The sequence below is a fragment of the Camelus ferus genome, chromosome 1 (genome assembly GCF_009834535.1).
Source record: "Camelus ferus isolate YT-003-E chromosome 1, BCGSAC_Cfer_1.0, whole genome shotgun sequence".
NCBI lineage: Eukaryota > Metazoa > Chordata > Mammalia > Artiodactyla > Camelidae > Camelus > Camelus ferus.
This window is the reverse complement of record NC_045696.1, coordinates 57805358-57822922: the sequence shown is the minus strand read 5'-3', so window position 1 is coordinate 57822922 and position 17565 is coordinate 57805358. Positions and strand designations below refer to the sequence as shown.

Genomic DNA, 17565 nt, shown 5'->3' with positions numbered 1-17565 from the left:
TACAAACCCTCTTACACTGTTGGTGGGAATGTAAAATGAGGCAGCTGCTTTGGAAAACAGTCCATTCCTTGAACAATTCCTTGTTCAAGTTCCTTGAACAATTAAACATAGAGTTACCACATAAACCAACAATTCTACTCTTAGGTGTATACCCAAGAGAAATGAAAACATTTGTAAACACAAAAATGTGTACACAAGTGTTTATAGCAGCATTGTTTATAATAGTCAAAAGGTGAAGGCAACTCAAATACCCATTAACTGATGAATGGATAAACAAAATGTACTATATCCATAAAATGGAATATTATTTGGCCACAAAATGGAATAAAATATTAGTACATGCTACAGCATGGATGAATCTTGAAAACATTTGTTAAATGAAAGAAGCCAGTTACAAAAGACCATATATAGTATGATTCCATATATAGTAAATGTCTAGAAAACACAAATCCATAGAGACAAAAAGTGAGTAAATTAGTGTTTGCTTAGGGGTGGCAAAGGATAGACGAGGATGACAGTTTTTGGAGTTTCTTTTCAAAGTGATGAAAATGTTCTAAAATTTGCTGTGATGATGGTTGCATACATCTTTGAACATACTAAAAACCATTGAATTGTATACTTTGTATATAATTGTATGGTATGTAAATTATACTGCAATAAAAGTGTTAAAAAGAGAAAAATGGCAATTAAATGGAGCACATGGTTTTGGACTGGAGCTTTTTTTTGCAATAAATGACATTTTTGGGATGAGTGGGGAAATTTGAACATTGTCTGAAGATTAGATGCTAGCAAAAGTTTCATGTTAATTTCCCAGTGTTGATGGCTGTATTTCAGTTACTCAGGAGAATATACTTGTTTGTAGGAAATGCACACTAAAGTATTTACTGGTGATGGGGCATCACTGTAGATAACGTACTCTCAAATGTCGGGAAGAAAGTCTTGGGGGGCAACTTATCAGTAAGTTGGAGATTGTTTCAAAATATAAATATATTTTGTAAAATACAAATATATTTTGTAAAATACTTGATTTTCTTTTAAAATGTGAGGGAGGATGGAGATGGCATGTTGGGTTTTCAGCAGCCCCAGGGCACTGACAGCCCATGACCTAGCCTGCTGGTGGTACGAGTAGTGGTGGTGTCATCCTTTAGCCAGCTGCATTAGGCCTGACTAATTTTTGTAAGATTTCCAATTGACATCCATTTGTATGGAATTTCTTCTCTAAAGCAATAATGTTGATTCTGAGAAAGAAAAGGTAATTACTATTATATAAAATAGATGAGAACTAATTGAAAAGATTCATTTATTTGGTAAGGGACAACTCCTTATTGTTAGTTACATTTATTAGCAGGGATCATCCATCAGCAGCCGGTGGAAAGAATTGGCCACTTTTGGAACATGCTGCTAAAAGCCCGTCAGCTCGTCGTCCTTGTTTTTGTCAGTCTGGTAACCAGTAAGTGTCAAAGACTGATCTTGTTGAGGAAGACTTTTGAATATTTTTAGGTGAATATATTTATTCTCACCTACTCGTACCTGAAAGGTTAAAAAAAGAAAAAGAAAAAATGAAAAAGGAGATTCATTCACATGAAAGATCTACAGACCTATAAAGACTTCGCATGCAAGAAGCTTTTCTGGAATTGCATTCCTAGGCCAGCATTCTTAGACCCTTGGTTTTCATAAACCCACCACCTTATTTTATGAGAGAAAGGGCAGGCGAAAGGCAGGGCAAGAGGCATAGGTCCTGGGTTTATTTTACTTGATATTTTACTCTACTCTGGGCACAAATGAAAGTCCAGAGTTGCATTTCATTTTTTAAATGCATAAATCAAGAAAATAAGTGGCAGACTTTTTGGCGATTCTGTTTCCTGACTCCCAAATTGGGACACTATTAATATTAGAATTTGCTGTATAAATACCCACTGGTAGGACTGGGCAGGGCCCAGCAGTGGACAGTCTTGTTTCCCTTCTAAAGTAAGGGATCTTGCTGGAAAATCATTGGTACGAAGATTGAAATGGTAGTGTGGGCATGAATCTGGGACCTAGAAAATCATGGTAAAAATTTCCACTTTTGTTCCTGGTTCAATTTTGTCCTTGAATAATATTTATTGTGCTTTGATGTCCCTTCCTAACCTAATTTTATTTTTATTTTTTAGAATTATTACAGATGAATGGCTTTATTGCCCTGTGCTGTACAATAGACACTTGTGGCTTATTTATTTTGTACATGGTAGTTAATAATTCTTAATCCCCTACCCCCATCTTGCCTCTCCCCCTTTCCCTTTCTCCACTGGTAACCACTAGTTCATCCTTTATATCTTTGAGTCTAACTAACCTAATTTTAGTAAATGCCATGTATCAAATGTTTACTGTGAGTTGAACACTATGATGACCATTCTACACACTTGATTTATATTTACTTCTTATTATAGGCCTGAAAAAAGGTGGAACAGTGACAATTTTACAGATGCTGTAGCAGATTAAGAGAGATTAAGTAATTTTCCACAAATCTCTCAACTAATAAGTGATAGAGCCAAAATTCAAATCCAGACCCCATCATCTGTGTTCTTTTCACTCTATGGGGCAACTTTTTAAAAACATTTATTCTGTGCTTGGAACAGGGCACCAGGCTTTGCATATGTTACTAGAGGCAGCGCAGCTGTAAGCATCAGACTGCCTGGGTTCAGATTCTGGTTGTGCTCTTATAGCTTTGTGATCTTTGTTAGTTACTCTACCTCCCCAGAGCTCAATTTTCTCATGAGTAGCACAAAGGAAGTGAGGAAATGATCGTACATATAGATAGTATATAAAGAGGGTTAGATGAGATAATACAGGCCCAGCTCTTAGAACAGTGCCCAGCACATTGTAAACGTCTAGTTTATTTATTCCACCCTGCAAAGCAGATTATTATTACTCACATTGCGTAGGTAAGGGAATTAAGGCTCAGAGAAAATGACAGGCTGTGATCACACAGGTTTTGCGAGAGTTCAGATGCAGCACTGCCTGACAGCAAAGCCTACAATCCTTCCATTTTACCACCTGCCTCTTGACAGAACAAAAGGAGGTCACAACACCAGCCAGACCTGAAATCCAGGGAGTGAGTGGCTCAGAGGAAAGAGATCAACAGCTAGACTGCCAGGAAATAAGGAGGAAGCTGGGATCAGGGCCTGTAATCCGGTAGGAAAAATATGATAGCAGATGGAAGGGGACTGTGGTTAAGACTGGTCTTAAGGGAAGAAATTTTCAAGATAATTTCAAGACAGTTTTCTGATGGGCTTTTTAAGAAATATCTGAGCTGGTTAGTATGTAAAAGTTACACACTTGGATTAATCATAATTTATTAAAATAATGATGCCAATTTTGATGGAATGCTTCTTATCTTTGAACAAGACCACTTTTAAATGGAAATCATTCTCTTCCAGCTGTGAAGAAAGCAGGAAAGGAGGAAACAAGGCCATTGCTTTCTGAGGATAAGGCAGGATCTCACTCCTGTGCAGCACCCCAGAGCATGGCATGTGCTAGGGGTCAAATTTGGTAGGACTGAGTTGATCTAGTTACGTGACCCAGTCTTGTAATTTTCTCATGCTTAGCTGGTTAGCACTGCTTATTTTATTTTTACGCTGAAAACATTAAAATATTTTTATATCTTAAGTATAATTGTTTGTTAAAGAGAAGTAAGCCAGAGTGTGCCCTGGTCAAATAGTTTAGGAAAGATGAAGTAAATACATTTGAATGTTTGTTGTTATTATTTATTAAATCAGAGTGACCATCTTCTTGATACAAAAGGACAAAAATGCCCTCCAAATATCTATGGTTAAACCATTGGATTCAATAACTTCACCAATATTTTTTTCAATTAGTGCTGGATTGGTACGTCATTTAATTTTCTGATATAGCTATAAAATTAATTTTTAAAATACTTTTAATGATCCACTGCTCCAAACTACACCTACAATGTCACAAGTTAATCTACTTATTGAGTGGCAGAAATTACTTAAATTACACTACTCAAAATGTTTATTTAAAAGGCAAAAGTGGTTTAAATTATCTTCCCACCTAATGATTCAAGTCATTCCTTAAGTCCATTTAATTTAGACACATAGAATCACAAAGCTTTAAGGTGAAATAAGCATCAAGGTAGCATCTGGTCCAGTCCGACATCCCACATCTCAGGATCCCACTTCATACCTGAAGCAGCCGTGGCCAGAAGCTAAACATGCTCTGAACTCTGAAAACTATAAAATCTTTTTCTGTACATTTTCTGGAAATTCAGTTAAGGATCAAAATAAGAAATCTTTCTAAATTCACAGAAAAAGATAATGTAAATATACCATCATCTTTCAAATTTGAGAATTTACCACTTGGGAAGTATCATGCTTTATAGGTATCTCAATTTAGGACAAGGAGAAGGGAAAAATTATAAGGTAGGGGTGACAGAGAACATTACATAGAGTGAAAGATACAATATCCTTTAGTGCTAAAGTGACTGTTGAGCTCTAACCTTAATGTAGTAATTTACTCCAGCAACCACTTGGGTTTTATATTCTACAGCTTCAAATTCTTCATAAGCCTCATTTGTTTTTTCTTCAAGCTGTGATTTAACCTGAAGAAGAGAAAAGAGGAAACAAATGACCAAACCTGTGTTGAACTCCATTTATGTAGTTTACAAATCTGTTAAATATGTTACGAAGAGGTATATGTGTTTGATTACCAATAAGGAGAGACCAATAATTACTACTTCATTATAAAATTTTAAATTTTGAAATAATTTCAGACTTAAAGTTGCAAAGATAGTATAGCATATCTTACGATCCTTAATTTAATCACATCTGCAAGTCCCTTTGCCATGTAAGGTAGCGTATTTCAGGATTTGGGGATTAGGATGTGGGCAACTTTGGAGGACCATCATTCTGTCTACCACAGAGGGCTACAACTTTAGATGCCAGCATTCCTGAACCAAGCAGGAGGAGGCAGCGAGAGGGTCTCAAATTCAATATGTAAACTTTTCCTAAATCCACCAGTTTTCAGTATAGGTCTTCCATTCCTGCCCTCAGCTGGGCCTGATATTCTAGGGTCCACTGTGGTTTCTCTAACTCAGTTTCTGCTAAGAGTAAAGCTCCAATCTCCTGCCTGAGTGGAGGACCGGTAATAGCTTGTCTTCCAGGGTGGTGGATAGTGCGAGGGAAGGATCTGGGTGAGGGAAGTCTAACTGCTCCTCATATCGATCTTCCATCAGTTCTCCTGGTTTTGGCCCCATGCCTCACTCTCGTCTTCCTGTTTCTGGCATTGCTATCTCTGGAGCCACTTTGGAGATCTGCAGCGTGAATGTGCGTGCTCCCAGCTCAGACATTCCCCTGTGTGGCTTGGGCTCTGTCTAGATGGCTCAGTCATTTTCCATTGTTCATATGTTTTCCATCTTCCAAGGTTTTATCGATGTCTCTGAAGTGTTTGCCTATCTCTCGTTGTCTCTTTTTTCCTATTCATTTCTTCTTTTATGTTTCAGTGTACAGTGGCGTGGGGAAGGGGAAATTAGCCCTCTTAGCTCTTTTTAAAAAATCTATTTTTATATATAGTGGCTAACATTTGCAAATCTCAAATTTATCTTTTCTCATCCTCTTTCCCTGGTAACCATACAATTGTTTACTATGTCTGAGAGTCTGTTTCTGTTGTGTAGATGAGTTTTTTTTCTTTTTTCTTTTTTTTTAGATTTCACATATGAGTGATATCATATGGTTTTTTCTTTCTCCTTCTGGCCTACTTCACTTAGAATGACGATCTCTAGGTCCATCCATGTTGCTGCAAATGGCATTATTTTATTTTTTATAGTTGAGTAGTATTCCACATAAATATACACAACTTCTTTATCCAGTCATCTGTTGGTGGACATTTAGGTTGCTTCCATGTCTTGGCTATTGTACATAGTGCTGCTATGAACATTGGGGTGCATGTATCTTTTCAAATTAGAGTTCCCTCCAGATATATACCCAGAAGTGGGATTGCTGGATCATATGGTAAATCTATTTTTAGTTTTCTGAGGAATCTCCATATTGTTTTCCATAATGGCTGCCCCAATGTCATCATCTTTATATCTGTGGATTTGTGCCTTTTCCTCCCTTTAATCCTTTTCTATCATTTAGAGGGAAAGGAAACAAATGTGTGAGTTCAAATACCTTGTTTATTGGGAAGTTGCCTCCCTGCCAGTAACTGAAGCATTTTATGTGCCTGGACAGCTTTAGTCAGGCCTCCAGTGGATCTAGGGTTCTCCCATGGCCACCCAGTCCTTCCCATCAGTGGGCAAATGTTTTGAATCCTTCTCTGTTAGTGCCTCAGTTTGGGTACCAGAACTGTTTCCAAAGACCTAGACATTTGCAAACTCTTTGAGTTCTCAGACCATTTTTGAAGGGCAAGCCCTTCATGGACCACCACCCAATCCTCCTGTACGGTTCAGAATAGATGAGAAGAATGTAATTGCTTTCTTGAGATGGAAAGCCAAGTTTCAAAGTGGAGAGAGGAAGAAGACAAATAGAAAAAATAGAAGAGAAAGAAAGAAATGAGAAGAGGTAGGGCACAGGAGAGAGAGGAGACAAGTGGACAAGTGTGCACAGAGAAGTTGAGGGAGGGAAGAGTTGCTGTCTTTTTGCTCTGTCCTTTCCCTTTTGAGCCAACACTGGGTACCAGTCAAGTAAGGAGCTGAGCTGGAAAGGGTTACTCTCTACACTCAACCCCCAATTATCTATTTAAGCCTCATTTTCCAGATGAGGAACCTGAGGCTTCCAGGAGAACAGGACCGCTTAAGGCTGAAATATTACTAATTATAGTTATTTAAAGTTTTAAATCCCTTGCCTGCTAAGTATCTGGTTTATCTTTTTTTTTTTTAAACCACATATCAGAAGTTTGTATTTCTATCTGTCCTAGAAACCCATCCAAATCTGTATACTTTCCATTGTTTCTATGCAATCCACAAGTCCAGAATTTCCCATGAAAGAGTTGATTTCAAATGTCCTGGTTTGTTTCCGTAAGTGCACTGGTGCCTGTCAGGCTGGGTGCCCTGAATTCAAGTTCATTGTACCTGTAGCTCTGCTCCCCCTTTCCAGTAAAACAGATTTGTACTTCTCTAATGTTGGATGCTATGAACCTGGGATGATGAGATTTAAGGTGATTAAGGTGATGAGATTTAAGATGAGGAGCAGGAAAAGGGGCAGACTAGGAAGGAGCTGGTCAGTGAACCTTCAGTTCCAGAAGACAGGTTGGTGTTGAAAAACCCCCCAGGACAGATGCCAGGAGGATGAAGGCCAGCTGGCAATGGGGATCCGGAGTCTGGTGGTAAATTGACAGATCTTGAGCTGAACGTAGTTGGCACTCACCCGTCCTCAGGCCCACCATGCGTCGTGGTGGCTGAGAGACTGGAGGGAACAGTGTAGGTTTGCCACATGGGCCGCAGCCAGGGGAGGATGCTACCAGAGAGGAGCACTTGGTCAAATGCAGCTACCCCTCAGCACTTCAAGCATTTCTTGTTGCTGCAGAGCATGAATCTTGGTGAGCTGTTCGTTCTCTGGGATCTGAAGATTTGAGCCACGCTGCACACTACACCCAGGCATTTCCACCACTTGAAATCATTATGCAGAAACATTTGGGCTATGCATAATTTAGGGAAAATGGATAGAAAGATTATGGTGGTAGCATGGATCGACTGTATCTTGGAAAGTTTTACAGAGTGACAAAGAAGAGTTTGGGTAGCAGCATGAAAGTATGGTAGAGCTGGTGAGAGGTGACTTGTGGACATTTGTCATGTGACGGTTTTAAGGGCAAGGGGAAGTATGGGGCAAGGCACCCAGGATGCAAGAAATGATGGCACTTAGCTTGAGAAAGGAGGACAAAGCTTTAGACTGGAGGGAGGAATGAGATCAGCAGGAATAAGTAAATCAGGGCATTCTCGCACCAGATGGCTGCAACCCTAAGAGGAGGAACTGAGACACTGACTGGTTGGGGCACGGGGATGGGAGGGATTGAGAAACTGAGGGCAGAGACGGTCCAGATGAATTTCTGTGGGGTTTCTAGAAAAGGACCAGCAGACTATGACTGAAAGGATGTTCTGGCAGCCCCAGGGTCCTGCTGCCATTTTTTGCTGCCATGAATTCGTAGGTTTGTTAATGAGTGAATTGTGTATGATTCTGCATCTTCCTTGAGCAAAGTTCTTCGTACCTGGAGCAGAAGCTGAGGAGGAAGTGGCGGCAGTGGGCGTGACCTCTAGTTGGGGACCGGAATGCCAGAGCTCATGCGGTCATGTCATGGAGAGCAGGGGTGGAGGGGAGTATGAAACCACCCATCATGGGGTCTAGGCTGGAGGAGTGAGCCTGGGGGCCCAGGCATCTTCTGATGAAGCCAGGAGGGTGAGTGCCTGAAGGATTCTGATGTGGCTGAATGGCAGGTTGTCTGGGTGTGGGGCAGTGGAAGGGGTGACTGATGGGGAGGCTGCGGTCAGAGAGAACAACACAAATCTGTGGGTGAGTGAGAGCTGTGACATGCTAGGCTCTGGGGTGTGCCCATAATGGGGTGCAGATGGGATGTTTGCATGGTGTCCTGGCAGACAAAAGTCATGATCTGTATGCCAGGAATGGTATTCAGGAGTCAGGTTTGAATTAGGGGTGTGTGTTTTGTGTGTATGCATCTGTGCATGTGTAATACTAGCCCTTATTTCTAAAAATACTTATTGAAATAACATTTTTTTCCTGTACCTAAACATACTCAGAATTCTCATCCAATTTTTTTTTTTCATATGACATAAGATAATGAATCAGCCGTAATGATCCAAAGGCTTTTGCTGGTAGGGCCATTCATTTGGTCCTTAATTACACATACTGTGGCTTTTCATGGATTTGGCCATGTATGGCTCTTTATTTCCTTGTGTATATCTCTTATCTCCAAACTATTTTGTAAATTTTTAAATTTGAGGGCAGGGACCATCTCTATGTTCCCTTCTCCACCAGCAGCAACTCACCCAGTACTATGTACAAAATCAGTGCTTTCTGAATGAAGAGACGAGGCTTGTTTTCCTTCATTACAACTTGCCTCCTCAAATAGAAAAGAGGATAGAAAAGGATTATAGCAAAGACCTTCAAGTAGTACAGAGAATCTTGGAAGAGAGGGTTTATTCTACATGTACTCTGTCACAAGTGCCATTAACACCCTTTAGTGCATGACACCACCATTCCTATCCAGTCTCTGTTATCTGGAGAATGGACAAAACCCCTTCTTCAGCCTTCAAAAATGTTCAGCTCTTCTCAACCCTAGGTCCTTTGTTTGATCCTCTCTTTCTGACCTCATCCAACATCCCTCTTCCCTTTTGACGTCAAATTCCTTGAACCTGCAGTCATCATTTTTCTTTGATGCTTTTTCTTCTCTGTGTGATGACCTTCCCCTCCTCTCCTTCCCTCCCTAGCAGGTCTTCCTTCAGCTGGCTCCACTACGAAGCTCTCTGGTAAGAACAGTGAAAGCTGAGAAACCTCAGAATACCTGCATTTTAACAGGTGAATATGAAAACTAGAAATACATTAGAACATCAAAGGAACAAAACTACAAGGTAAATGGCAGGTAAGTGGAGGTCTTCCCTGAGACCCCTTCAAATCATACTAGGTATGTGATTACCAACACCTACCTGTGTGCCCGGCCCTGCCTGGGGAACTAAATAATTCTGTAATCTTGGAGGTGTTGATTAACTTTCCTCACCTAAAAATGGTAGTAATAGTTGCCTTTTAGGATTGTTTCTGAGAGAATAAATGATACAATTGATGTGAAAGTGATTCCTAAACTATAAAGTGTTTCCTGACTGACTATCCCTCAATCTTCCAACATTTAATTTGGGAATTGTCCCCTGAGGCTGTCTCCTGTGAGAGAAGGAAGATAAGTAATTCTGAGAGTTTAACACACAGCAATTATTCATCTGAAAGGAAGGAGGTTTGACAAGGAATCTCTAATGTTTTTCCTAGTCCAAAACCTAGGATTATGAAAAAGGACTTAATTGGAGATTGTTTTATATTATGTTCCAGATAGCTTGACTTCCCGAAATGGATCATAAACTCCTTGAAGGCAGGGGCCATGTCTTACAGGCCTTACAGGTCTTCCACGACATTTGACACAATGTTGGACACCTAAGAGATATTCAAGAAATGATTCATTGATATTCATTTCTCATATTGATTTGAAACGGAGGCTGGCAGCTTGCACAGAGAAGACAAATTTGCCACCCAGCCTCCCCCTAGTGTATTTTGCTCACCCAAATACTTTGTCATGTTGCTGCCACTGTGTGGTGGGAAAGGCAGGTGATCAAAAGTCTGGAGATAGGCTAACGTCTTAACTAGGTGGTTATTAACCCCTTTGAGTCTCAGTTTCATCATCTGAAAAATGGGCAGAATGTCTTCCGTCCCTGCCCCAGGGGTTATGAAATAAGTCAAATGGAGGACCTGGCTTTTAAAATTGCAAAGCAATTTTGGGGTGAGGTAGCTACTCTTAATGGCTGTCTCTTATTCTACCTCTCTGGCAGGGTTGCAGCCTGAAATAAGCAGCAAGAAACACACTTTCAACTTAATTTATAAACCTAAGACGTGGCTCACAGACAGGTATTATTAACAACCCAAGGCTTTCTCATAACTTGTTACTTGAAAAAATTATTCTTGCGTACCAAGATAGGCTTTTTAAAAAATTATTAAAATTTTCTGCACCTTCTACCTTTTATATTTCAAATCTCTGTTGTTCCCCAGTCCCCTTATAGCGCTGGCTCCTGGAGAGTCTCAGAGGGATTTTCCAAGGTCAGGATGATTTCAGGCAAAAATTTGAAGTAAACAATTGTGATGCCTCGCCGATGCACATTGCTTTCTCATTTCCAAGTCATTTGTATGCACATGCTCTCATTAGTCCTTACAGTTCTGAGGTCACAGGGCAAGAGGTGTTATCTCTATTTCTCAGATGAAACTGAGAATTTTTTGCCTCCCTCTGAGTTTAGAAAGCCCATCTCCCATAGGCCTCTCAGGATATCGTGTATCTCTGGTCCTATAGGCAAGTGAGGTCATGGACAGTAGCCTGGGCATCACCAGAGCTGGTAAGAAATGCAGACTCTCAGGCCCCACCCTAGAGCCACTGAGTCAGAGTCTGTATTTTAGTAAGACCTCCAGGTGATTCATGTGCACATGCAAGCCTGAGAACACCGACCCAATACAGGGATTTGAATAAAGGTGTTAATGCCAATACTATCAGAATGAGTGGTAGAATTCCAGTCATCTGCTCTCTTAGAGAGCTTCCCAGTGCCCTCACGCAGAGAATCCCATCTCTTCCTCTTACATAAGAAGCTGATCTTGTTTGTCAAGTAGTGTCATAGAATGAAGGTTCAGCGAGAAAAAACAAGAAGGAATGGTACAAGAAAACAGGGCAACAATTTACAAGCCTAAAATAGCAATTTGTATATATTTTCTTTTCACAAAATATGCAATATGATACATTTTATTATACTGGTGATAGCTAGTCAGACAACACTTTGAAAAATGCATCAACTTGCTAAACACATTGAGTTCTATCTTCACTGTAATTTTAGAATCACCATAGACTACACCACTTTTCTACTAGTTTGATCATCTTCCAAATTCTAAAAGAGTAAAACATTGCCCATTTAGTCAAATCTGTAGGAAGTTTGGAAGTGGATGGCCTTTGTGAAATTGTTCTTCATTCAACCCATTAAAAACATTTCCCTGCAGTGCATTTGAGGTCTAGTTTGTCACTTGTTGACAACCTCAGACTTTAATTACATGTTGGCTCCACTTGGGAGATTAGAAAAGCATCATCAGAAACTGAATTAGTAATCCTAGAATCAGACATTGTAAAAAATTTGGAGATGATCTAATAAAAATTCTTCTTTTACAAATTGGGAAACAGGGTCAGAGAAGGGACGTGACTTGCTCAAGATCACTCTCATAGTTGGCATTATCAGAGGTTCCAGCTGAAAAAAATTTCGGTTGTGAGGAAAACTGAACAAAACCACACATTTCGCCACGTTCTGGCTTTCGTGCTCACCCACACTCTTAACATGAGGCCAAACCAGGAACCAAGCCTTTGGATTAAACATTTTAATGGGCTGCATCAACTCACCGAGTTAGCAATCTCCTGGATTTCTGGAGTGGCAGGCTTGGCTTCAGTTAAGCCTCCAGGCATCATTTTGGCTAATTGCTTCTTCGCTGGGCAGGATGCAAGTGGTCAGGTAAGGGCAGAGACTCCGGCTTTTAAAGCGGGCGTTGCTCACAAGCTCCGCCTACAGAATGTTTTATTTTCCACAAGGAGCAAAAGGCACAGGGAAAACGAGTATGCCTTGATATAAGTCCTTCTTCCTCAACAGACTGCGCTGACAGCAACTGGGAAGGATGTGGAGCTGGGGAGGAACGAATGAGTGTCTAGGAGTCCTGCTGTAACAAGACTTCCCTGCGTTCTCTTTGACAGTGGTTCCATCCTGTTGCCTCTGAAGTGGGAAATCAAAAACCACAACCAGAGAGTTTCCCAAAGTTTAAAACCTCTAACAAAAATTTCATTTTTTGAAAGGAATATCTATTAATAATGTCAAGGCTGATTGTTTAAAATTGACTCTTTAAAGAAAGTAAAAGTCTCTCTCTGGAGAATCTTGGCTGGATATTTGTATTTTACTTTTATCTACATTTCTGGAACTATTTAAAATACAGAAAAATACAAAGAATAAAACAACAAACACTTATTTATATTCCTATCACTCAGAACTAAACTTTTAACATTTTATCATATTTCCTTCCCATTTTTTTGGTAGTTATTTTCAAGAAATAAACCTTTACAGTTTCCCCCCTCCCCCTCTCCCAATCTTGTTCCCCACACAGGTAAACTCGGTGTTCACGGCTGGGGTAGATGTATCACTTACTGTACATCCCAGTATCTCCACTTCGAGCTATTTACCTAAGAAGGATAAAAACATATGTCTACACAATGACTTGTGTACAAATGTTCATAGCTGCGTTATTCATAATAGCCCAAAACTGAAAATGACCCCAACATTCATCAAATGGTGAATAGTTTTAAAAATTGTAGAGATTATGTCAGCCTCATGGTGGCACGAAATGCTCCCTTTGTCTCCCTGCTTCAATCTCCAATCAGTAAAACATCCATAACTCAACAAATGTTCCTCTTTCAAACACCACAGGATGCCAGAGAGTTCCACACATCTGTACACCTAAAAGCGGTGGACAGAAATACATAGAGGAGGCAGAACTGGGGAAACAGCAGAGGCAGTGCATGCAAACCCAGACCCCCGGCTGTGGCTACTGAACTTGCAGCCCCAGAAAGCTTGGTAGCAGCAGGGGAGGTGACACACATGACTCTGGCCTCCCAACCCCAGCGGTGCCCACAGCCGCAGGGAGCTAGGCCACAGTGGCAGTGGGGCCTGTAATCCCATCCCTCCAGCTGTGGAGATGCCTGCAACTCCAGATCCCTGTCTGCAGCACTAGTGCTGTGAACCTAACAACCTCAAAGGTGCCTGTGACCCTGGGTCCCCCTACACCCTTCTCCCCTACTTCAATTTGGTAACAAAATCACAACATAAAGGCATAATTTGAGACAACAACAACAACAACAACAAAAGATAATAAAAGAGGAAAAGGAAAAGGACAGAGCCTGTGTAGGCAAACGAAGATGCTATCAGCAGAAAAAGGACCGTTTTATTACAAGATGTTTTCAACGAACCTCATGGTAACCACAAAACATAAATGTAGAGCAGAGACACAAAACATAAAAAAGAAGCTGAAAAAAATCATAGAAAACCACCAAACTAAAATGGCAGGCAGAAACACAAGGAAAAAGAACCAATGGAGATATAGAACAACCAGAAAACAAAAGATAAAGCAGCAGTACTAAGTCCTTATTTGTTAGTAATCACCCTAAATATAAATGGATTGAAGTCAACAATCAAAAGAGATAAAGTGGCTGTGTGGATTTAAAAACAAGACTGAACTCTATGCTGTCTCCAGGAGAATCATATCAGCTCTGAAGACAATCATAGGCTCAAAGTGAAGGGATGGAAGTTAATGTTCCAAGCAAATTGAACCCCCAAGAAAGCAGTTGTAGCCATATCTTTCAGAAAAAATAGACTTCAAGCAAAAACAACAACAACAACAACAACAACAACAACAACAACAACAACAACAAAAACAGGAAACAAAGATGGACTTTATATAATGATAAGGGACAACTCTTCAAGAAGACATAGCAGTTGTTGATATATATGTACCTAACATAGGAATACCAAATATATAAAGCAGTATTAACAGATCTACAGGGAGAAATTAACAGCAATACAATAAAAGTAGGAAGAAATTAAAAAATACCTGAAAACAATTAAAATGTGACATACCAAAACCTATGGGATGCAGCAAAAGCAATACTAAGAGGGAAGTTTATAGCAAGACAGGCTTATCTCAATAAACAAGAAAAATCTCAATAAAAAATCTAACTTTACATCTAAAGTAACTAGAAAAAGAACAAACGAAGCCCAGAGTCAGTAGAAGGAAGAAAATAAGAAAGATCAGAGTGGAAATAGATGAAATAGAGACTAAAGAGACAACAGAGAAGATCAATGAAACTAAGAGCTGATTCCTTGAAAAAATAAGCAAAATTGACAAACCTTTAGCCAGACTTACTAAAAAAAAAGAGGGAGAGAAAAGGCTCAGATAAAAATAAAATCAGAAATAAAAGAGGAGAAATTACAATGGATACCACAGAAATACAAAGGATTATTTAAAAAATAGTATGAACAGCTATATGCCAGCCAATTGGACAACCAGCAAGAAATAGATAAATTCTTAGAATCATAAAATCCTCTAAGATAAAGTCATGAAGGAAAATAGCAAATCTGAATAGACTGCAGAGCCACCCTCTGAGGAGGGGCTGAAAGAGGCTGGGACTGAGGGAGCCCACGTCAGTCCTGCTGCTAAAATCTAAGCAGGGCCAGGCCTGCAGGAAGGGCCGTGACCTTGAGGGGAAGAGGAGGGAGGAAGGTGCGGAGGCCTCAGTGGAGGGGTAGGGGACTTCACGGGCTGGTAGCCTCTTCTGGTGGGTGTCTGCATGTCTGAAATGCACATGGGCTCCTGAGGCGGTTGATGGGTGGCTGCCTGTCAGACCCCAAATCATCCAGGGCCCTTGACATGGGTGTAACTAGAATCTCTGCCTCAGCCATTCCCTACTCCAACTCTTCATACACATGGCTTATGGCCTCTTTTTTCTTTTTCTTTATTTTTTTTTTTTTTACTGGATATACTGGGAATTAAACCCAGGACCTCACACATGCTAAGCATGCACTCCATCACTGAGCTATATCCACCCACTCAATGGCTTCTTTTTAAATTCCTTTTTTTTTCAGTCAGTTTTTTCCTTTCCTGAAGTTTAGTGCAGTGGTTTTCAAATTGCCTTCATGGGATAGTAAACATTTCTCAGAGCTCCCCTAGGGCCTGGAGGTGAAGGGTAAGAGGAAGCTGGGAAGGGGAAATGGCAGTTAGTCTGCTTCAGCCAGAGGGCGCGGCCACACACATTTGTCCAGCCCCCTCCAGGGAGGAAGCAGAGACTCTGGCCTGGGTGTTGGCTGGCTTCTTGACTTGAGAAATGCAGTTTTCTTTCTGTATTCAGATGGAGGGGAGACGGTCCAGCCCGCTGGATGGCAAGAGGGCCAGCCTGTGCTCTGCAATGAGACCCTCCCTGGGACTTTAAATTTGCAGAAAGGCCATCAAACTCACCAAGTGCTCGGCATGAGTGGTTTTTTTTTTAAGGGGGAGCACACTGTCTGAGTTTCATGCTTGTATTGCTGCAGAGGGAAAAAGAGTGAGCAGAAGGAATCAAGAGCCCTTAGGGCTCAGCCAGACTCTTGGGGAGTCATAGGGTTTCCTGGTCTCCAGAGTGGAGCTTGTGGTAACCCTTCCTAGATCTCTTTGGCTGGGGAGTTCCCACTTCCCATTTGGGCTGCACAGATTTTGATGTTCTAGATGGGACTTCTCCCCCTCATTTTAAAAGTGGAAGCATAATGTATGTGTGGCAAAATGCACACATTTTAAGTGCACAGCTCAGGAGTGTGTGCCTACATGTTTACCCTCGTAAACGTCCATGTAGTAAGTTATATTTCCATCATCCCCATCCGATTCCCCTCCTGCCCCTTCCCAGTCACTATAGTCTGCTCAACCCTCAGTTTTGCCTGTTTTTAAACTTCATTTAAGTGGAATTACACTGTAGGTGTTCTTTTGTGTTTGGCTCCTTTTGCTCAGGATGTTTTTGAGATTCATCCATGTTGTTACTTTTATCAATAGTTTTTGGTTTGTTTGGTTTTTGTTTGTTGTTTTTTTACTGCGGTGCAGTATTCCATTGTGAGAGTATACCACAATTGTTTATCCAGTCTTCTGCTGATGGGCATTTGGGTTGCTTCTAGTTTTTGCCTATTGTGAATAAACCAGCTATGAACAAGTCATTTCTCTTTGGTATATTCCTAGGAGGGGAAATCCTGGGATAGAGGGAAGGTGTATTTTTAACTTTATTAAAAACTGCCAAATAATTGTCAGTGTGGTTGTACCATTTTAAACTCTGTTGACAATTCATGAGAGTTCCAGGTGCTCCATCCACTCACACTTGGTTTTGTCAGTCTTTAAAATTTTAGCCATTCTCATGGTTATATAGTGTATCTCACTGTGGTTTTAGTTTGCATATCCTGATAAGTAATAATTTTTAACACCTTTTCATCTGCTTATGGATCATTTGGATATTTTCTTCTATGAAGTGCCTATTTAAGTCTTGCCGCCTGTCCTCTGCTTTTTTTTTTTTTTTTTCTGTATCGGTAAGTTCTTTATATATTCTGGATATGAGTTCTTTGTCAGATATCTCTGTTTAATTTTCTTTCAATCTATAGCTTATCTTTTTACTTTTGCAGTGGGTATTTTTTGATGAGCAGAAGTTTTCCATTTTGGTGAAGTCCATTCTTTCTTTCATAAGATATTGCCTATAACATGTTTTAAAAATATTTATCTACCCTTAGTTTCAGGAATATATCTTCCTATATTTTCTTTTAGATGCCTTATGTTTTTTTGGGGGGGGTTAGGTTTATTTATTTATTTATTTAATGGAGGTACTGGGGGTTGAACCCAGGACCTCATGCATGTTATGCGTGTACTCTACCACTCAGCTATACCCTCCCCTCTAGGTGCCTTATGGTTTTAGCTTTTACATTTAAATGTATGATCCATCTGTGAGGGAGGGAGGGCAAGTTTCTTTTATTTTTCTTATGGACATTTGGTTGCTCCATACTACTTACTGGAAAAAACCAAGCAACCAACCTTCTTTCACCATTGAAATTAATCAATGTTCCTGTTGAAAATAAATTTACTATATAAGTGGAGGTCTATATACTTGCTATTAAGGGTCTCTTTCCCCTCAGGTCCTGATGAGCCAAGAGAAAGGGGAAAAGGAAGCAAATTTCAGGTATCTTTCCAGGGAAGTCTAAATCCAAAGAGTAAGGCATATGGAAGGAAATGGTACTTG

The 17565-nt window shown here is 40.3% G+C and overlaps 1 protein-coding gene across 1 annotated transcript; it reads right to left on the bottom strand.

The window, feature by feature from the left end:
- Positions 1 to 1283: 1283 nt before the first annotated feature.
- CSTA (cystatin A) lies at positions 1284 to 12276 on the bottom strand. Its single transcript, XM_006189863.3, has 3 exons — positions 12130 to 12276; positions 4496 to 4597; positions 1284 to 1530 (listed from the first exon to the last, which is right to left on the bottom strand). Exons 1-3 carry the CDS (start codon positions 12193 to 12195, stop codon positions 1402 to 1404), a joined length of 297 nt encoding a protein of 98 aa, XP_006189925.1. The 5' UTR covers positions 12196 to 12276; the 3' UTR covers positions 1284 to 1401.
- Positions 12277 to 17565: the final 5289 nt, after the last annotated feature.